The following is a 22,842-nucleotide window of genomic DNA, read 5'->3' on the forward strand; positions in this document are numbered from 1 at the left end:
AAAGGACCAAGTTAGTCTTCCACTTCTCTCCGTAGTGCAGTTTTAACTTCCTTAGTTATTATCACACTGAGGGAAGAAGGGGGAAAAAACCAAGTCCAGATAAAAATGATGCAACCAGTCAAATTTCATAATCATGGGACTATAAATATGCCCTTTATCCCTTACAAGGAACATACAGCTTCCTTTTGTCTCAGCTCACAGACCATAATACAGAAATAATGTTTTGCTAAATGTTAGATAAATAGGCAAACTGTCTACTGTCATTCTGCTACTCAAGAACTCATTCTTGATTTAAAAAGCTGCTTAGCTGTCTGTATTGAAAGTGTTTCATTATCTCACTAAGCAAAATGTGGTCCTTTACACATTCATTAATTTTAAATAGTTTTGTAGATAACTATATAGTCTGCTTAGAATGTGTTCAGCATCAGTAAAATGGGCAACTATCCTTAGGACAGAAGAAAAGAATATATTTGAAAAATCAAGGGGAATTGCTTTATACGAAGTGCTTGAGATAACACAAAGAGTGCCAAGTAGTGACCCCAGATGCATTCAGTTTCTATTAAACTCAATGGAAATCATAAGTGTGAATGTAAGAAGAAAAAAATAGCCCTTAAAGTATTGTGTGCAATACAGGGGATCCAACAAATTAATGTTGGGTCTGGTTCGCCAGTCTTCCTTATATGGTCATTTGCAGTTTCACTATAGCAGGACAAAGACAATAGTACTTTACATTCACAGTGCACAGGTGTTAATGACTAGGCTCTGTCTACACAGTGACTTGAAAACGAGATGCATTGACTGATTTTCAGTGTAATTGTGTCAAAATGAAAAGGTTTTTGGTCATAGCCATGTTGGTCTAAGGCAGGGGCAGGCAATTATTTCGGGCGGAGGGCTGCTTACTGAGTTTTGGCAAGCCATCCAGGGCCACATGACAGGCAGCCAGGGGCAGATAAACATTAATTTTCTAAATTTTTAGGGGCCCCGCGGGCTGGATAGAATGGCCTAGCAGGCCGCATCTGGCCAGGGGGCCGCATTTTGCCCGCCCATGGTCTAAGGACACAGGCAGGCAAGGTTCTTTGAACAGATGTGATATCTTTTATTAGACCAACTGAGTAGTTGGAAAAAAGTTCTTAGCAAGCTTTCAGGCACAATCACCTTTCTTCAGGCATAGGGAGTCTCTGCTGTTATGAGACTCAAAGGAATGAGAGAAGCTAAAAGTGTGTCAGGGTATCAGTGAGAATGTAACTAGATAGAAATTAGAATGACAAAAGGTAAAGCAGGGAAGGGAGGAGGAAAGAAGCAGGGGGGAAAAGGCCAAAAGGAGGCATTACAGTGGCATGCAAAAATCTAGAACTCTTGGTTCAGAGGCGAACCTTTTATTAGACCAACTAAGACATTGCAAAAAAATTATCGTTATTTTTGTATACCACTGTAGTGTCTCCCTTTGGCCTTTTATTTCCCCTGCTTTTTTTTCCCCTCCCTCCCCTGCTTTACCTTTTGTCTTTCTAATTTCTACCTATTTATATTTTCACTGCCATCCTGCCACGCTTTTAGCTTTGTCTCATAACAACAGAGACTCCCTATACCTGAAGAAGGGTGATTGTGCCTGAAAGCTTGCTAAGGACTTTTTTTCCAACTATTCAGTTGACCAACATGAAAAGCTGGCTTTTAATTCATTACAAGTCATTGCTTCCACATAAAGTGATTTTGCTTAAATGCTTCTCCTTTCTACTGCTGCAAGGACCTGTATTGGCTTAGCAAGTATATTTCTAGGTATATTGATGAAAGTAGCCCAAAGTCTTAATGTTTTTAGGACTGAGGGAAGCAAACTCTAACAATTCCATGGCTTCTCTTTCACTGTTTCATAAACAATCTCATTGGGCAGCTTCTACCATTTTCAAACCTTAATGGGTCATTATGGATGAGATTGCTCCTGTGCTATGTCCCAGCTGCCAGTGGGAGAGTTCGGGATTGAGAGAGTGGTCGGGAGTAAAAAGATAAGAAAGTTTTATTGACTTAACAAACACACAACTACGCATAGTATAACAAGACAACGACAGACAATAACAATTCACGTTGGCAACTTATCGACAGTCCCCTCTGATGCCTGATGTACGACAAGTTCCTCTTCTATAAAGCTCACTGAAGTCAGGCATCCCTGATCTGTGCTGTCCGAGGGGTACCGGGAAGGACCCTGGTATTCAGTCATTGTGCTCCTCGAGATCCACTGGCCCACTGAATCTAGGTCAGCAGCTAATTTCTAAATTAGTAGCTTCTCTTACAATGCTGCATCTTCCTTCTACTGATTTCTAGATGTGCTAGCCAATTAATAACTTCTGAGCTACACTGTTGACTTACAGCCACTTACATTCTTACACTACGAACTTTTCTTATGACTGACTAATAGCAGTACAAGCCTTTGCATTTTTCTGATGAGGTTAATTTTAACTGCGTCACTACATATAAAGCTTTACTACTTCTAAGGCCTCAATAATCTTACAATGCCTCACTACATACAAGGCCTTACTACATATAAGGCTTCACTAATCTTTGACTTTAATTAAGCTCTTAGCGGCAACATACAGCTCGCAATACATGAAAAAATGACAAGAAACACCTAGTTTAATTTTCACAGAGTGCTTAGCAAGTACTTTTATCACACAGACAACTCTTAGCTGTCACACACTACACTTGGGAATAGACAGCATCTTCTGCAATGAGTATGATATGCTGCTGCAGCTCTGCAAACCAACTTCCGTGGTACTAAGTTTGGTGATTTCAGAGGCAGCAGCTGCCACTTCCTCTTCCTCCTAGTCAGCAGGGGATAATGACCACGAGGAGAATAATGACCAAGAAGAGAATGATAAACCAGACAGGGATAAAAATGAAGAACAGGAGGACATTGAGATTGAGAGGCTGCTTCATAAGGAACTTGCAGAACAGTTTGTATAGCACAGACTTAAGAAACAAGGAAAGGTTGGTGGGAGAGAATTATACTGCAGATGTTACAAGTTACTGAAAGAATTCAGAATGGCAAATGCCATTTCCCTGGACAGAGCTGCTGAGGTACTGTGATAACATAAGAATTCCTTTATTTGATAGGGATAATGTGATGGAATATTTCCTTATTCCATCACCATCTGGATACCTGTAACTCTGATTGCTACTGGTTAGTTCCTAGCCAGTCTGGGGCTATTTGATTTAGGTGTGCACACTGTAGGTTGTATGTAGCCCTGTATGATCTAAGCCATGGGTATGTTGCTGTCAGACCTGGCTGTATTCAAAGGGCCTGTGGCTAAGTGGCAGTAGCAGGCTGGAAGCCTGTCCTTGAATTACATACCATAATGTGAGAGTTTGCAGATGCTGTGACTGGCTTGGTTAGCAGGACAAAGACATCTGTGTGTCTAATTGAACACAATAATTAAGAACAAGGCAGCCTTGTTAGATTCATAGATGCTAGGGTTGGAAGGGATCTCAACAGAACATCGAGTCTGACCCCCTGCCTAAGCAGGAAAGAGTGCTGGGGTCAGGGGATCCAACAAATTAATGCCTATCCAGCCTTCTCTTAAAGACCCCCAAGGTAGGGGAGAGCTCTTGGAAGCCCATTCCAAATTTTGGACACCCTTATCATGAAGAATTTGTTCCTGATGTCCAGTTTAAATCTGCTGTCTGTCAGTTTGTGACCATTGTTCCTTGTTACCCCAAGAGGCGCCCTGGTGAACACAGTGCCTCTCTGATTCCTTGCTGCATCCCCCTAATGAATTTGTAAGCAGCCACAAAATCACCTCTCAGCCTTCTCTTGTGGAGGCTGAAGAAGTCCAGGTCCCTCAGTCTCTCGTCATAGGGTTTGGCCTGCAAACTCTTAACCATATGAGTGGCCCTCCTCTGGACATTCTCGAGGTTTTAGCCAGAGCTAAAACAGCTTTCTACCATAGGAAGAAAGGAGATAAGAAGCCCTTCCTATTGCCCTGTTACTTCCTCAAAGATATAAATTTTAACTATTTGGCTCCATCTAGTTTAATCTGATTCTGGAAGTTTCAGTGAAATTTAAATAAAACCAATCAGGGATCATTTATTAGAATATTAGATTATGTTTACCAGCCATGTCTAAATAGTGGGTATAGGCTAGGGAGCAACTTGGGAACTTCTATGTAATGCCTGCTGAACTGTTTGCGTGCTGGACCATTTGGAGGCTGTGAGCCTAGCTACCTTTGCTTTGCAGCAGTCAACACCTGTTCTGTAAGATTATGCTTGGGCACAGCACTAATCTTGCAGTAATTCTGCTTTGTCAATCAATAGACTTCTCACATTCATTGGAATGACCCAAGGGTCTGCTTAAATTCTTTTCACCCTTCCACCCGGTTTGAAAGTTATTGACAATACCATTAAAAAGTTGTCATAGTATATTATAAGGTTTGCCAATCCCCAGGAGATTACAGATAGCTTTTTGTGCCTTGGGGTTCCCTAATCGTATTGGTGCACCTGATAGCACCCATATGCCTATTATTTGCCCTCCTCATCAGAGCTGAAAAAGAGAAAAAGGTGTTTCTCCATTCTGCTCTCAGGTCCTGCATTCAGCTGGTATATTAACATTTGTTTGGAAAAGTGCACACCGTTAGATTTTTTTCAGAAACTTGCTTGTTTTCTCTAATGAAAAAGGGTGAGCTGACAGTGTGGCTGAGAATGTGAACATGAATGGCATTGGGAGAACATGGGAGAGGAAAAAGCCTGTTTGATTCCTCCTATTCTGAGAGATTTGTTTACGCTTAACTACACTAGCCTTTTCCCTTGCTGTTTGGATTGCTGAAAAGAACTGTTTAAATTTTGACCTTGGCAGTTGCAGGATAATAGTGGAATGTGCGGTTGAGACAAAAAGGTAGCTAGCAGGTGCTAAGTGAAAGCCTTGTGGCTGCTAAGCATTACCTGCCTTGAATTATAACTGTTCTACACAAGTGAGAGCAAGGACAGAGCTTTGCCAGTAGCTGGGAGGCAGAAGTTCAGAGGCTTGCAGGTCCATAGGAATAGCTAGTTAGGTTAAGGTATGATCTGGCAGACAGTTACCAATAGCACACCATCTAGGCTTTCTGCACCTATTTTGGGGATAGGGCATGGATTTATGGGTAGCGAATGTTGGTTTGTGTAATCTGTGTCTTTATGAATACTTAGCTAGAATGCTGCATGTCAGTCTGGGGTATTTTGTGTAATGGATCTGGAAACATGCCTTTTCATTAATTTTTAACATTGTATATCTTGTAGGTCTTATTGCATGATTTGAGTGCTGGGGTGTGGGGCTAGGTTCATTGGCTATATACAGGGCCTGTTGTACAAACAGCAGTTGCTTGGCTGATGGGGGAAACATAAAATCTTCCATATCGCTGAAAAAAACCTCCTCCATTACACTATTGTCCTTAAAACCCAATCAAAATGAATAAGGAAAAAGCACAAACAACTGAAAATGTCTAAAATATTTTGACAGACAAGGTTCCTTGGGTGAATTTGATATCTTTTATTAAACCAACCCAAATAGTTGGAGAATAGTTATTAAGCAAGCTTTTGGGTTCAAAAACCCTTTGTCAGGCTAAGGAAGTTTCAGCAGTTGGATGGATGGAATGAAAAGTAAAGAAGCCAGGGGCTGGGCTGGGGAGTCAGTTGCCAGGCAGATTGTAATGTATCAAAAATCCAATGTCTGTGTTTAGTCCCTGATCTCTAGTATCCAGGTTGATGAAATGGAGCTCATAGGCTCGTCTCTGGGATGTGTTGTGTAAATTTCCCTTGAGGATCAGGACTGAGAGATTGGAGAGAGAGTGGCCCTTCTGTGAGAAATGTGCCCCCACCGGTAATTGGGTGTTTCTGTCTTTGATGGATTTCCGGTGTGCGTTCATTCTGGTGCGCAGTTGTTGTTTGGTCTCTCCTACATATTTTCCTTCAGGGCATTTGGTGCACTGGATGAGGTATATTACATTTCTGGAGGTGCAGCTGTAAGATCCAGGGATGCTGATGGCTCTGTTGTGGGGTGTAGTAATTGTGGGGGTGGCGGAGATGTGTTGGCAGGTTTTGCATTTCTTGTCCTGGCACAGTCTGGATCCTTTTGGTGTGTTCTGGGCTTGAGGAAGTTTGCTTTTGGTGATGATGTTGGCAAGCTTCGGTGCTTGTTTGAAGGCTAGGATGGGTGTCTCTGGGAAGATTTTTTTAAGAATAGGGTCTCTGTCTAGTATGGGTTGCAATTTTTTGAGGATTTTCCGTACAGGTTCAAGGGAGGGGTGATACGTCATAACCAGCGGTGTGCGATTTGTGGGGGGTTTTCTTCTGTACTGCAGCAGTTCTTCACATGGTATCCAGGTGGCTCTTTCAAATGTGTGATCTACCTCTCTGGAGGAGTGTCCTTGTTGGGTGAAAGCCTTTTTAAGATTGGTGAGGTGGCGATCCCGGGTGTTCTCTTCAGTACAAATGCGATGGTATCTGAGGGCTTGGCTGTATATCACAGCTTTTTTGGTGTGTTTAGGGTGATTGCTGGTTCTGTACAGATATGTATGTTGGTCTGTGGGTTTCTTGTATACTGTGGTCTGTATTTTACCCTTCTGGATACTGATCATTGTGTCTAAAAAGGAGATGTTGGTGCTGGAGTATTCTAAGGAAAGTCGGATGGAGGGATGGTGATTGTTGAATTTCTGATGGAACTCAATCAGAGATTGCAGGTTCTCAGTCCAAATGATGAAGATGTCATCAATGTATCTTTAGTATAGCAAGGGTTTGATGGTGCAGTTCTTGAGGAAGTCTTCTTCCAGGTGGCTCATAAAAAGGTTGGCATACTGTGGGGCCATTTTAGTGCCCATAGCTGTTCCCATCATCTAGAGGAAGTGTTGATTATTAAAAGTGAAATTGTTGTATGTGAGGATGAGACCAACACGGCTACAACCTAAACCCCTAAAATATTTTGAGTTGTTTAAATTGGGGAGGGCAGGGATTAAAAGGAATAAGTTACATTTCACTTCAGAATTTGGAGGGGAGATTCACAGTGAGAATTGCCTTTTCTTTTGGGACTGCTTGGGGATCTTGGGGTTTAGGAAGTAAACGCAGACTGGTGGAAGAGGATCATACTGCAGACCTTACATGACTAAAAGAATTTAGAATGACAAATGTCACTGTCTTGGACAGAGCTACAGAGGCACTACAGTAATATGAGTTCCCTTAGGGAAATACAGTATTTGGGTTCAAGGATCAAAGGAGGTCAGGCCCCACTTGAAGCTCCTTTTCCCCACTGGGTTGGAAATAGTTGTGGCTTGAAGGGGGAGCTCTATTGATGAACACCTGCTCCCAATAGGAAAAGATAAGAGGACAGATGGTGAGTTTGGAACATACTTTCCAATGGTAACATTGGCCTGTTCATAAGGTCTATGACCCGCTTCTGCATCTTCACATCCATATAACTTCTCTTCTGTTTAATAGCTTCAATCTACTCAATCATTGTCCTCTTTGACTCAAACTGAACCTCTATTCTGCCAGATCTTGCAATGAATGCTTCTTTGCCCTCCCAGCCCATTACCTCTCCTTTCCACCCTTCTCAGGAACTCCCTCTATTTCTCCAAAGCTTCTCAGAACATCTCTTCCCCCACCTGCTATATTCTCAAGTTCACTGTGCATCATTCAGAGACTAACACTAGTGCCCTTGAAGGTGAGGACATTGCTGGTGCCAACTCTTTAAAGTGAGAAAAGTAACAGGCAATCATTGTTCATGTTCAGTTCCCATAGCAGCAATAACAAAAGGTTTTGTTTTTTCCCCTCACTCTATAGTTTTGGACTGCTATCTCCAGTACCTTTTTATAGTCTTGGGAGACACTGGAGATGGTAAGTCCTTTTTCAGCTTTCCTCCCCTGTTCACTGGCATGGAAGGAGTTGGTATCTAGTGGGTTGCATGATAGTTTGCTACTCAATATTTTGTTTATTATTGGGGACATGGTATGGTGCCAGATACCATGAGAGTTTGTATCTAATTCACAGTGTATGGCTGGGGGTGGGATTGTTTGATCATGATGAAGCCAAGCTAGAAGCTGTATTTGTGCTTCTGCAGGCAACCCTAACATTGGAGTTAACATCCCTGATGTGTTTGACAAAACACTGAGGAAAGTACCTATTTGCAAATGCAAAGTGAAAACCTGCAAGGTATTTACTGGTGGTGTTTACCAAAACAGTGCCTTCCTATTTTTTCCTTACAACTGGAAGGGTCATGTAGGAACCAGGAGAAAAGCACCCCTGCCCTGTAATGATGTTAGACGAGCACTTTCTATCTCTAAATTCCATTTCATATGCCCTGCAGACCTGCTTAGAATTCATTGTGTACAGATGCTATTTTGCAATGAGTTAAAAGTATTTAGAGGGTGCCTGAGATTTATGTCTTAATATTTGCACTGTGTGTGTTGCATAATTGCATTTTGCAACAGGTAAAGAACACCAGTAAGAAGGGGTAAGAAGGGACTTGACCACTGCAATGGCAGATAATTTATTAGATTAACTTGTGGTGTTCTGATGATCCTAAGACAGGAATATGTTCTAAGCATGTCTCGTTCTACAGAGGAAAGCAAAAAAGTTGTAAAAACACCAGATCTTCGTCAGTCTGACCAGGGGGAGGGATTTCTTTTTAACCCTAAATCTGTCAGTCAGTTTGAGCAGCTACCTGAGAGGTTTCTAAGTACAGTAAAAGTCCTGTTATCCGGCAGTTTACCAACTGGTATTTCTATTGACTGGAATTTCTGGCTGGATGGATGGACACTGGAGGGGAAGGAAGCTCACACGCAGTGGCCACCACTGTCACCCACCACCCGGCACTGCCACTGCTCTGTGTGCGGCTGCCACCTGCCTGCTACCCCCCACTCCGCGTGTGGCCACTACCATCCCCCCTCCCCCCAGAAGCCCCTGTGACTCAGGTAACCAACATTTTTAGATTACCAGCACCCCTCCCCCCATTCCCCACTCATGCCAGAAAAGAGGGCTTTTACTATACTAGGAACCAGTACACCATAGCCAAATGCCCACCGCTGAGTGCAGCAATGTCTATCAGAGGTGGGTGGGGGTCACTGACATTTACTTAGCATTACAAAGGCTTCCAGAAGAATTAGAAAAAGCAAGCAGAACAAACAAATACAGAAAGCTTATATATACCTAATATCACCTATGTAAGTTAATACCAAACTTATTGACTTTTACTTCTGATATGCTATTAGTTTAGAACTAGCATCTTCCTTCATATCAATCTAGCTTCTATTAACCCTACTAACTGCAGGGATGTGTTCTTATAAGCACTTTTCTCAGCATGTCTTTCTGGGTTTAGTCCTTTACATCTGCCAAAAAAGCAACTTCACTGGTAAAGTGGCTATCCTGCAATAAACTGTTGCTTACTGCATTTTCCTTTCTTTTAGCTCTGTGAGCACCTTTTACTTCAAATGCATTTGTCCTTTGTTCCTTCTGGAGATGGTAGAGTCTCTAGTGCCAATAATCTAACAGTCTGTGAACTACTGATTCTCTCTACCCATTCTGTTCTACAGTATCTTCCAATATTCAGTTTAAATATTGAAAATATTGGTATTTATGATTATTAAGATTTTGATATGAAAAGACTAGAGATGAAGGGAACAGAGTTAACTAGTATGTAATTATGTGGCAGACAGATGGGAACATGGGCATACTTAAGTCAATCCATACCTATACCTCTTATATATTGTGCCTCAATTTTTATATCAGATTTTTTTATTGGGTGCTAGCCTTATAAAAGTCAGTTTAGTTTCTAAAGAATCAAGCATGCTTCTTCCTTTTCAACCTATAATAAAGGCTTGGCCCGACCAAATGGTATCCTCTTTACATTAATGTAATCTCTTTGTTTAAAAGTTGAGTTCTTTATTATACAGCTCGTTGCCATTAACAGTACTGCATAACCGAATGGCCTTTGCAAGCTGAAAAGCAATTTGCACATGAAAGAATGAGAGTCAGCTTTTGTGCTCTCGGCTGTACTAAGCTTTTGGTTCACAAACATGACAATTAAAAAAGTTACCCATATTTACTCAAATATAAAATGAGTCCCCTCCCCCCCATTTATTAGATCCTATAAATTAAAAATTTGTAAATTTGTTATAATTTTCCAGGTATAGAATCTAATTATGGGAAGTTTACCTGGAACTTGTCCCCTTCCCACTGCTCCAGCAGAGAAAATAAATCTGGGGGGGGGGGTCAGGTAGCTTAATCTTACATTCAAGTAAATGCTGAATTATTTTTATCATTGAAACATTAAAAAAATCTGATTTTGAATGCACATAGAAGGCAAGTCTGAATACGAAAACTGGCTATGAGGCAATGGGAGGCTAGAGCTTTGCCACTTGTCAGCTGCTCTGTGGTAACTGTCCATGTGCTCACTCTTATCCTGCAGTAGACAAAAGCTAACCTACATTCACAGGGGTGAAGCTCTTGTGGGTTAGATTTAATTTACCATGGGGTAAAAACATGCACAAATAAGCAATTACCATACAACAGCTGAGTTGTGGTAAAACGGCCACCCTCCTTTATCTCATGGGGAGTTATGTCCCCAGAATGTCATTTTTGCATAGTCTCTCTTTGGGCGTATTTGGAATCAAATCTCCCTTGTGCGTGTCACTGTTTTAACTTCTTATATTCAATTAACAACATAGTTGAAGGACACCCCTTAGCTCAGTAAGAACCTATGGTTTTTTTTACAGGAGTGCCACAAAGTAGCCTTGCACCCTCCCCAAGTGCCACGCTGACCCCCTTCCGCTGCCCAGTCTGCTAATCTGCTTTCTGTTCCCTACTCTGTGCTCCTTGCCTCATTTCCTGCTTTGCCTTCTACCCTATCTACTACTGTGCTGCCTATCTCCTCCCTGATCTGTTACGTGTTACTTGTGCCACAGCTTGGCTACTCCTGCCTTAACTTAGTTTTCTTGAACAATTTAGACTTGGGTTTCAATAAGTTCTACCTGTGTTTCCTCCACACTGGCAATAGAATATAAGAAAATGATGACATGCAGGTGTAGTTTAGGACATAATTTGCACTGCAGATTACTTATTAGTGCTGATGATGTGAACTGAAAACAAAACAGTTTAGTTCTCTTAAATCAAGACTGTTTACATGGCTAGCAATTAGGGGGGGGGAAATTTCATGCAGTAATCATCTGATATGTAAATAATTGAAACAAGACATAGAACCCATGATATCATGTAAGTAAGTCACTCTTTACAATCAAATTACACGTTAAATGGAAAAATATAAGAAACTTGCACTTATGTCTTGTCGGACACTTGGGTTATGGTTGCCAAATTCTGTAGAACTGAAGATATGCATAACATGAATTGGCTACAATGTCAAACTTATTTTATTCCCAGGACTCTGTAATTCAATGCACAATTGACAAAAAGGGTATGGTCATCTTTTATTGACTAGTTTTAAAATATTTTGAAGTATTCTATCTACCCCTTAATTCCCAAGTTTTCTATAGTTTCTTCTCTTCCTTGTGTTAAAGACCTACATATGCAGAGGAAACCATGAACATTATATTTCACAGCATTGTGTGAAGTCAACAAATTGAAAAAAGATTTTTTCTCTTTTTAATTTACAGTTATCTTAGGTGTGACATCCACAGGTAAACTTAAAGCAAAAGTCCCTTTCTATTGAAATGGAATGAAAAAAGTGTTATGAGTATCTCTATCACTTTGTTTTCTCTTTCTAGCTCTGAATGTTGACATTTGTTTATTGTTGCAGTGTGGCTAGTTACAGGCTTCCAAAACTCCTGGGTCTACCCTCCAAAACCACAAAATAACTTAAAAATAATAAGATCTTAAAATAAATACTTCTTGGTTTCATTATTTGCTTTCAGATGTCACAGTCTTAATGGTTCAAATTTCCCAGCATTTCTCTGAAACTGTAAGAAATGGAAACTTACAACAATTAAAAAAAAAATTCACAAGGTTCACAAGAGAAAAATCAACAAATATCACAAGAGCCATGATCAAATTATGGGAGTTGGCAACAATGTTCTTAATGTAAAACTGGATGCATTGATCCTTTAGATCAGAGCTGTCAAAGATCCAGCTCATGAATCCCTATCATCTGGCCTGCAATGCTGTTCAGAGGTCTTAGAATAGGCCTGCACACCACATGTGGTATGTGCTGAACCAGCCCTGCATTCAACACTCGCGGCCAAATCAGGCACATATGCACTGCACACTTAGCAGCCCAGGTACACACAGCACGTAAGGTACATGGCTGGATCTGGTGTGTGCGCAGCACCTGGGGCTTGCCACTTGTGGACAGCATGAAATACTCACACCAGATAGGTCCTGTGCACACAATCTGGTGTGCACACTTCAATTCATCCATCCTGTGGATTGGTTCTACAGTACTCATATGATCTCCGGGGCCTGATGTATTTGACATCCAGACTTTAGACAAATGTTATCTAAAGGTTCTGTTCTTCAAAGATTTCTAAATCCGCTGACCTCCAGTTGAAATAAATCATTTACTTCAAAGTTAAACCTTAAAGACTTTGCAGGTTTGGAGCCTTAATTCTACTAGCTGATTTTCCAAGAGCATTGTGCACTCAAATTTTCCATTAGTTTAACTGAGTCTGTCAGGGTGGGCAATTATTTGGGCTGGAGGGCCACTTAACAAGTTTTGGTGAACTGTTGAGGGCGGGATGGGGAGATGCCCCCTAGGAGGGCGGGATTAGGAGATGCCCTCAATTGATCCTATCTGGCCTGTTGGCTGCTACCAAGAGCCTGAGGAGGGAGGCTCCTGGTGACAGCCAGCCCCCGCAGCTTGATCTTCAGTCACCCCCCACAGCCAGCATAAACTCGCCTCCTAGTGGGACTGTGGTGGCAGTGGTTTATCACGATAGACAGGTGTGGTGGCTACTTGACACAGTGTCTTGCACCCTGTGTGGGCCAGCTACCAGTGGCTGTGGTGCCAGGACTGCGCAGCTGCAGCACCAACAGGAAGGTGGATGGGTGGAGGGACCGGATGCAGGAGGGAGCACAGGAGTCTGTGCGCTGTCAGTTTGGCCTTAGCTGCAACAGAGCTGCAGAGCAGTGGCTGGCGGGCTGGATAGGATCAACTGGAGGACTGGATACAGCCTGTAAGCCATATTTTTCTCACCCCTGTTACGTGTGCTCAACATCCATGAAAATCAGACCACAAGCATTCACAACTTGTACTAGTGGTGACACAGCAAAGAGCAGGCAAGCAAATGTTAGGCAGATTCAGCTGATTGTTTTTTAAAGATTTTTCAGATTTGCAATACAGTTCAATATCTGACAAATTGAAACAGTAAAATTTCACTGCAACCTGTCTCCTACAATTTAACAGGAAATACGTAAATAAAGCATCCACCTTGCCTCCCGGGAGTATGATGTAAATTAATTTCTGACACACAATGTGAGAAGAAAAAAGCATGTGGGAGTGGCAGGCAGCAACATGTAAAACTGAGGTTAAGTAACATGCATAATATATTTAAAGAAAAATTGACACACCATTTAAGATGGCTTTGACACTTAGAATAGTTTTTAAAAGTATCATTAGTTTGCATTTAATTTTAGAAACAAACATTATAAGGCCAACTTCACTGTTAGAGTAAGCAAGGGACACTCTTCTGAAGTCAGTGGCCAGCAGGGAATTTGTCTCAGAGAATTTTATCCAACAAAGAATCTGTGCAGCATTTGCCTTATCTCCTAGGGACAGGAGATTTCTAATAAGCATTCACTACACTTTTGATTAATTCTAAAACCTACATGGACTGAGAAGCCTTGATGTTTGAAGAATGTCTACAAAAAGAAGTATTATTATGATCTGAAAAGCAGCTATGGAAAACATGCATAGCCATAATCAAAAGATCTGTGTTCATCCATATCTGCTTATGTCAAAGAAAAAAAATAAGTTACAATTGCCTTTCACATCTGTTACTCCTGTAGTCTCAACACAGCGACTGAAGATCAAGCTAGATTCTATTTTGACTGAAATATCCAGAACATTAACAAAGTAGCAATTATAAAATCTCTTGCTAATGGTGCATCCAGCATAAAAACAGATCTTGACTTCCAGATACCAGATTGAGTTTTCAGGCAGAATGGCTGGGGGGAACTCTTTACATGTCCTTCTTTAAGTAAAATAGGATGCTACTTAACCTCCTCATTAAAACGTTTTTGATCCACTGACAAAAAGCGTGAAGTGCTCTGTATCAAATGGGTACGTCTGCTGTAGTGTGATTAATTGGCAATATACTTGCTGACTTTATATTTACATTTCAGAGCATTACTTCACTTCAACTAATAAAAGGTAAACAAGACCCTACAAACTGTCATACTAATCTGTGAACATCCAAACCTGCTCAGCCAAAACATTCCCAATGTGACCCACTACTCCTTGTTTTGCAATTTGATTTTGGACATTACTCAATTTATAATCTCTCTCAGCTTTTCTTAAGTAAAAACACAGTGGACAATAAAAAAAACCTTGATAAAAATATAATCTAAGCAATGTTTCGTCAGAGAATGTAGTAGTCAAATACCTATGCTTTTTTTCCTTGGGATTTTGCAATTGTGGGTTACCACATAAATGACAAATTTGGGCTAATAATGGAAAAAATATTTGGTCTTCAGTCAAAAACGTTTGTTTTTTTCCAATTACAATTTTTTTTTTACAAAAGCAGCTATACAAACATTTTTGTTTGGTTGAAAACTCTCGCAGCAATGTTTGGTGGAAATGTTTACCCACTGCTATTCATGGTTTGTTTGTTTTTTGATTACCTGGAATCATATCCTGGTCCCTTCTTAAGGACATAGAGCACCCTGGCCCACTAAAACTAGTACAGTTCCACTGGGCAGAGTATTTGGGGATATCATGCAGGAGATTTGCCCCTAGTATGCTGTACTTTGCTTTGCTGTACTTCTGTATACGAGAGGTGCAGGAACCCAGTGACTCCACCAAATATTCTCCAGGCAAGACTAGACAGCTTGTTAATATCTATGGAGTGATTTGCAGTATGCATCCTGACATTTAGGCTGCATGTTTGTTCTAATATAGAGTCCATAATTATAACATGTTATATATTTTTACATATATCATGTATATTTTATTCTTTATTACTGTTTTGTAGCTTGTGTCAGTCTCTTAGCAGTGACTCAGTATTATAGTTTCAGTATCTTATACTCCAATGATCTTTACTAAATATTTAAGTCAAATATTATTAACCTACTGTTCCATGCTAGTGTGTATCCTGTCTTGTGACCATTTGTAATGTCCTCTTAAAAACTTGAAAATAATCCTATCTATTGCTTTTATCCTTTCCAACTTAGAAACTATTGATTTTCTTTTCCTCTCTTGCCTTTTGTTTGTTGCATTGGATGGATATGAAGGCTGGGTTATTTTGAACAATGCAGCAGCTTTAACATTCACTATATTGAATTATATCAAAGCTCTTTTTGTCTGCAAACAACCATTTTTGATTATCTTAGTGCAGTTGCTAAAAAAAAAAGATATTTAGGGTAACAAGGAACATAGAGTATTTTGTTTTTATGGGACCTACGAAAAGATTAGTTTCTGATTTTGTCTTTAATGTCTCAAGCGAGTTCCTTTAGACAAAAAGACAGCTGTTCTATCAAGATGCATGTTATAAATCAAGTTTTTTCTAAGTTTAAAAAAATTAAAAATCAGAGATTTCTTAATAACCAGCACACCATTTTCACAGTCACTCTTCAGAACAGAAATTTACTCTGTGTGATTCAGAGTCAGATTTGGTAATTTATGTGACTAAAAATGTTTGATGTTTTTATTCCTCCTTAACTATGTAGGGCCCTCAGCCTCAAAAGAAGAATAAAACATTAGTTTTCCATCTTTTAGCAGTCAGCAACTTTTAAACTGAAAAATTAAGCCTATGGTATGGTATGTTAAGGCAATGAAGCTGCATAGGTATCATCAAAAGTATAATAGTAAGAGAACAGGGATATAGAGCTATAATTTATGGCAGTGGTGCACTGCCCAACCTTCCTCACCAGCCTGATCCTGCTGTGCACTAGCTCAACCCCGTACACATGGATCCATCTGTGGACAACCCAGTGCACCGCAGGGCTCCCTACGGGTCCAGAAGTTTGACAGCTGGAAAGTGGCAATCAAGGCTACCACCACTCCCTGCTGCCAAACATCCATACCTGTGGGAAGCCTGGCATGCTGCCTGGCATGGTGCTGGGGGTTGGATCTGGCCTGTGGGCCAGGGGTTGAGCACCTCTGGTTTGGGGCCCAGAGAGAAAAATCTGGCATACTTACAGTTATGATGTGATTAAGGTGTTACTTGGACCATAAACATTGCTACATGTGCAGCCTATTTGTGGTAGCAAACCAACCACAAAGATATTCCCCAAAATTTGTGGAACATCTTTGTGGCTCATTTGTATGGTGCCATACATTGAACGTGTAACACCATGGGACGCAGGGCTGTCCCAGGGCTGAGGCTGACAATTAGCTGATTGGCAGCCCTGGCCCCAGAGAGCTCTAGAGAGTCTGGAACTGGTTCCACAACAGAGCTATCCTCTGCCTAACTCACAGGGTCAGGCTGGAGGCAACTGTGCAGTGGCATGACTGGGACTGGAGCAATTTTATGCCTTATCCCAAACATGTCCCTTGCTAGGCACATCTGGGATGGGGCATAAAATTTCTCTGATCCCAACTGTGCCATTGTATTAATATGTGCCAGGTGCCTGACTCTCAAAACCCAAACTGTATTTTGCATGAATGGTGATTAGTTGGAAAAAAATCTGAAACATCTGATATGTAACTAATTGACACAGACCAACACACCATATTTTACCTAACTTATTTCTAGCAACACTTTAGGTTTGACATTTAACCTACCTTAATGCTTTCATATGTCAGAAAGGAAATAATTTAGTTTTCACAAAAGTAGTTTGTTTTTTTTAAAAAAAGGGGTAGATAAAATGTGGCTATGGAGGGGTTTTTTCCCAGCTTCCAGAAACATGTTTTACTACAGGATAGATTAGAAGTGAACAAAGCTCAAGTTAACCAGGTTATGTTCAGGAATCTTTGCAGCAGCTGGATAGAGATGGAATTCACACGTCTAACCTGCAGAGAGGCTGTGTGACTGCTGTGCTATTCCAGCCCATGCTACTACTAAAATAATCCTGGCTGTAAACTATCTCTAATCTAAAAGTTGATGCAGATAAAACAAGATATGTAAGGAGACCCAGAGGAGAAAGCAAGCTATTTTTTCCCTCATATTCCTCCTGTCCTATGGCTTCTCTTTATTATTTATGTAACGTTGGGTTTGAGATGGCTTTGATAGATGTGGATTAGTGTTTGTGTCTGATGGAAGGAACACAAGAATTAAAATAAAGAGGGCAGGAGAGCTTCACAGACTGGGTGGGAAGTTTGTTCTATGCAGGTGGGGTAGAACACAGACAAAAGTGGAAGGATACTAAGGAGGGGGGGGAAATGGGAACTTACATCACAGGTAAACGTAGTCCATAATAGCAGATATGTGACATCACAGTAACATTTTAGCTCCAAACTGTAATGTCATAATCACAGAACTATGGTTTTCCTCCTCCTGCAGTGGGAGAAAAAGAACATTAATTCAGAATCACATACCTTAATTAATTGGTATGCATAACACAAGAAAATGCATTTTTGTATGCAGTGTATTCAAGACTGCTTCAGTAAGAAAGCTTCCTTAAAATTGGATTAATAGTATTAGAATATTTTTGTAGTAGACTAAGACATAGCTAAAGTCTTTCTGCCAATCTAACTAAAAAGTTTGTACAGGATGTGCTTTTCAGAGTTATCTCAAGTCTTAGGAAAATGAAGATTTTGCCCTTTAAATTCTTCAGTGAAATAAAGTAATTCAATAGATTCCTCCTGCCCACAGTTCTTAGGATTATGGCTACACCCTTCACATACATATAGCAGTGAAAGAGCATATAGAAATTTTTGTTCCAAATTCATCTTCTCAGTAGTTTGTGTTTCATTAAAATTACCATAACAGCGGCCCTGCTTTTATACATGAACTGTCATTAACTTATCTAAGACTGTTAAGAGCAAGTCTAGATGACAAGCTAACTAGAAACACCAGTGGCCACTGGCATTCTTGTCGTATTAAAATTTTTGAGGAGGCAAGTAATGGTATGTAGTGTACTGTAGGAAAATTAATGTAAATGAGACCTTTGGACATGTATGTACACTGAAAATCTTTTGAGAGAGAGCTAGAGAAGAAACAACATGTTGCTTGACCTGTGAATGTATTTACATATTAGGACATCTATTTTTTCCCCTTGAGTTTTACTAAATGAGATAACAAAAAGGAACATGGAAAACAGTAAGTCTTTGTGAACCCACAGATGTATGCATACACCCCTACCTATCAAAACACAGAATCCTTTCTGTGAGAAACTCATGATATCTTACAGAGTTTTTAAAATTTATTATTATTCCTTTTTTTGTTCTTTCTCTACCATTCTATGTTTGAAGGTACCAGAAAGATAACAGTAAGTCAGCAGTAAGTAGAAATACAAATACAGTTTACAAGTATGACTATCTAAAGGTACTTCCAACAGTTTTAAGCAAAAAATATATTGCTAATTTAATACCTTTGTAGGGTTTCAGGGGGGATTTGATCAAAATATTGCAGACTCTTAAGGCATTCTCTTATGATAATTTCAGGCTTTTACAGCATGCTTTTTAAAAGCATGCTTTTAATTTGTATGTTTCTAATTAAATGGCTGTAAGAGAAATACGTAACCCAGCTGACTATTCAGAGACATTAATATTGCTGTATTTTGAATTGTTGTTATGGCATGTTGTATCACTGCAGAATGTTTGCTTAGATACTGCGTATTGGTTCTCAGAGAACTAAACAATTGCTGTTTTTAGCCACAAAAATGCACGTCTGCTCTCAAGTAGACACACTTTTTGCTACATCATTAAAGAAAAATGTGCTGCCTATGATATGAAGAGAACAAATTACGCAAATCCCAACAGTTCATCACAGAAAAATGTACAAACACAATTGAACACTTTTTTCCCTACATCTAGTACTACGTTGCCAGAGAAGCCATCCCACACAGACCTGAAAAATCTCAAGTTTCAGGGGATTCACACAGCCAATCAACAAAGACCCAGGAAAAAGTTATAGGCGATAGGTTTCTCTAATTATTTAATGAAATCAAAGCTAAATAGCACTGAGAATTGTTTAAGAAGACTCCCACCAATAATCATAAACCTCACAAAAGCAACAGATAAGTCTTTGTAAACTTGAAATAAAAGATTACTTAACAGCAATTTTTAGGCCAATCATATTCTCTCTTGCTTTGTACTTGAAGGTTCTATGATGCATCAGCATTTCCTTCCACTTCATCCTGCAATGAGATCATAATCTATTACTGTACAAATTAACATGATGTTACAAATTAAGTATGGTGATTTCACTGCATGGTTAAGTCTTTTCTTCTTAACCCTGAAAAAATATTCAAATTAATCTCCTAAGAACTTTCACTCAGATATTAAATCCCTTTTTGGTGTCTTGGAGAAAGCAAGTACCATAGGTGCTAATTCAGTTGAAAGGCAAATGAGGATGCTTTACATTTAGACGTTAGTCTGATCTATTAGGCAGCTAAGAGAGACTCGGCATTCAAATATTTTATTCTGTTCCTATTTTAAACTCCTCAAGCTCCAAACCCCCCTCCCCACAAAAAAAAACATTGTAAAAAGCCTTCATTGTAGCTTTAAGTTGTAGGGGGCACTTTCATCTGCTGAGGAACCAAGTGTCCCTGGAACCAGGGACTGGAACCCTGGATTCCCCTTTTCATTAGGATTCCCACTTTTTGGCTCTCTTTTTTGGTCCCAAAAATTTTGCATTCCTTTCAGCAAAGTGGCTCAGCTTCAGGAGAAGTAGAAAATATCCCCATACAATCTAGGTTATAGCCTCGTGGTTAAGGTAGTGTCCTGGGAGAGGGGAGTATAATATAAGTGTGAACCTTCTCCTCAGCGTCCCACCTCCTGGATGAGTGCTATAAGCAACTACAAGCCTGCTGTATGAAAGAGGCACTGGGAGCACCACCACTGCTTTCCACTGCCTCCTTTATTGGCCTTATTTAACATGTAGAACAGCTCTAATTATACTGTATTTTGTAAAGGGCTCAGTCCTGTCAGCATGTTATATGTGCTACATACACATCTACTAGAACTGGCTCCTCAAAACTAATGCTATGTTTCTACCAGATTTCCATTTCCAAAACAGAAGACATGTCAGGACTACACCCCACTCCCAACCCACAGTCTCTTGCTTCCCCAGGCTATGCTGGTGACCCTCAGTCCCAACCTGCAGTCCCCTGGCCCTTCCAGTGCCCCTTACTCCCAACCTGCAGCCCCCCCATCCCTGTTGGTGCCCTTCATTCCCGACCCACAGCCCCCCCACCCCTCCCGTGCCCTCACTCCCAAGCTACAACCCCCCTCACCCCTGTCAGTGCCCCTCACTCCTGATCTGCAGTTCCCCACTCCTCCCAGCCCTGCTCTCCGCTCCTCCCAGCTGCCCCCATCCCAACCAGGTTGGAGTGCGGCAACTCCAATTCATGTGGGCAGCAGCGGAGCAAGTCCAGCCCCAGTGCAAGGTGGAGAGAAGAGGATGGAAAGCCTGTAGCACTCCTTGCCCTGGGCTGGGGCTCTTGTGCCATGCCAGGCGATTGGGCCATGGCCCCGCTTTTCCCTCCCCCCCAAGGCAGCATCTCTCAGCTGCCCTACCCCTGTGAGCATGGGCACTGGCTCCTGTGTTTCTGGCCCAGCAACGGAGTTCCCTGCTGCCCTCAAAGGGCCCCCCTCCCCCGCTGGCACAGTCCCAGCTCCTGGATAGCAACCCCCTGCACCACCAGGCATCTGCCCTCCCCACAAACCCATCCCCTCTATATACGTATGCACACACACACCACCCCCACTCTGGACAGTCCCCAAATCCTGCCCCCACAGATTTGGCTGCCGAGGCTGCTCCCACCACCTTGCCTGGCTGCATGTCAGCCATGTGTGTGCACGCTCAGACACATGTGGTGCCCCCTGCCTCTAATCACCCTCCCCTTGCTCTCATCAGAGGATCAAAGCAAAACAGTGGTTCAGATTTAAAAAAAACGGAGGATGGAAATCAGAGGATTCAACAAGAGGACATGTCTGGAAAAACCCGGACGTAGGGTAACCCTACTTTACTGCTTGGGTGGTGCTCTCACCAGCACGTACTGCTCACCCACTCTCACTCTACATGTACAAAACCTGAAAATGAGGCAGTGGAGTTACCCCTTGGGGTTTTTTCCAGTTTCTGCTTTCAAGAGCTGTCTCCAGTGTGCTTAAGAGCAGCAACAAGGGGTGCCCTCTGGATGGCTTTACAATCTTGTTAAAGTTGAGGTATCATCGTGTCTGCCTAGTGCCGGACTAGGCCTGGGTAGAACTAGGTGTCTGCCTGCTTGGACCTGTATCAAACTGCAACAGCGTTTTCTGCAGTTGTTCTCAACCTTCTTTGTACCAGGACCCATTTGTACATATCGATAGCCAGTCCCGATCTAGTAAATACAGTAGTTTTTGAAAACAGCACCCTGCCCCCCCACTTCCCCGTGTGGGGCATGCGAGGGCCCCCAAGCAGTCCCTTGCAGACTGGAGCTCTACTAGCCTGCAAGGGAAAAATCCAGTTTCCCACATCTGTCTCCTTTAAATGAGAATCCATTTTTAAAGTTTGTTTGTGAACCTTTCATATGTTCTTGCAACCCACTTTTGAGTCACGGCCCATGGGTTGAGAAACGCAACTCTAGGGAATTGCTTGGGTTGATCAGGAAACTGCATCGTGACTTTTAGGCCCTTTCCGGGCTAGGTGGTGAATAGGCAAGGTTTCCTTTAAATCAGTTTGTGAGTGGGATGTTTAAATGCTGCCTATATCCTGCTTTAGGTGCGTCTAAGAAGGAAAGCAAAAGGAAAATGCACCCAGGCCTTATCTAAAGTCCATGAAAGGAGGATGGAAAGATTTCCGCAAACCCCAAGCATTAGATCAAGCTCAAATGTATACATTTGATGATATTTCTCTTCCCTCCCTAAGGCTGTGCAGAACTTCGCGCCTGGTTTGTTTGCCCACAGTACTGTTTGGCAGGGGAAAAACAAAGATCATGGTTCAGGCAGGGAAGCCAAGGGCAGGCAGTCCCACGCGGGCACCCAGGCTGCGGGTGTTTCCATGTGGCAGAAAAAAACGGAGAGAATAAAGGCTCTTTTTTTCCGGGGGGAGCAGGCTCCAGATGAAACCCCGCCTGCACCTGCACCTGGAGGGAACTCCCCACTGCCGCACGGGAAACAGCCCTTCCTCAGCCGGTTTCTGAGGCGGACAGGGATGACTCAGTGGCGGGCAGGGCGCGCTGCCCGGCTGGCATGAGCATGACTAATTGGCAGGCGCTGGGTTTTGGGGGCCCCCCGCAGCCCGCCTCATGCTGAGGTCACCTCTGGGGATCCAGGCGGGCCCTGAGGGAGATCCTCCTCCACCCCGTAACACCCCCAGCTCTACAGTCCAGCCGGCTCCCACCGAGCGGGGCCGGGACAGACTCTCCCGCCCCCTGCCTGGAAGCTACGGGCAGGGCAACGACGCTCCCACCCCCGTCAACAACCGCCGCCCGGCACCGGCCGCGCATGCGCCCCTACCCCCTTCAGCAAGCGGCACCGCCCGCCAGCCCTTGTGGTCAGCGGGTGGCACAGCGCGCGCATGCGCAGGGAACCTCGCAGCCAGTGACACCCGCGCGGCCGGAGGAGCCGCCGCTGCTGCTACTTCG

General features: G+C 42.1%; 1 protein-coding gene across 2 annotated transcripts; it reads right to left on the reverse strand.

The window, feature by feature from the left end:
- Positions 1-1,990: 1,990 nt before the first annotated feature.
- On the reverse strand, positions 1,991-22,802 carry LOC106739470 (uncharacterized). Of its 2 annotated transcripts, none has more exons than XM_059728702.1 (4): positions 22,715-22,802; positions 19,332-19,413; positions 17,507-17,609; positions 1,991-6,848 (listed from the first exon to the last, which is right to left on the reverse strand). In XM_059728702.1, the coding sequence occupies exon 4, from the start codon at positions 6,591-6,593 to the stop codon at positions 5,646-5,648; it is 948 nt and encodes a 315-aa protein (XP_059584685.1). In that variant the 5' UTR covers positions 6,594-6,848; positions 17,507-17,609; positions 19,332-19,413; positions 22,715-22,802; the 3' UTR covers positions 1,991-5,645. The 2 variants fall into 2 exon arrangements, with proteins under 2 accessions (XP_059584685.1, XP_059584686.1); XM_059728703.1 differs by lacking the exon at positions 22,715-22,802 and adding an exon at positions 22,517-22,669.
- Positions 22,803-22,842: the final 40 nt, after the last annotated feature.

This window comes from Alligator mississippiensis, chromosome 5 (genome assembly GCF_030867095.1).
Source record: "Alligator mississippiensis isolate rAllMis1 chromosome 5, rAllMis1, whole genome shotgun sequence".
Classification (NCBI taxonomy): Eukaryota; Metazoa; Chordata; order Crocodylia; family Alligatoridae; genus Alligator; species Alligator mississippiensis.

Bases quoted from the DNA above. Each gene is read 5' to 3' on its own strand.
- LOC106739470 (XM_059728702.1), bottom strand. From the start codon at position 6,593: ATGATCAGTATCCAGAAGGGTAAAATACAGACCACAGTATACAAGAAA.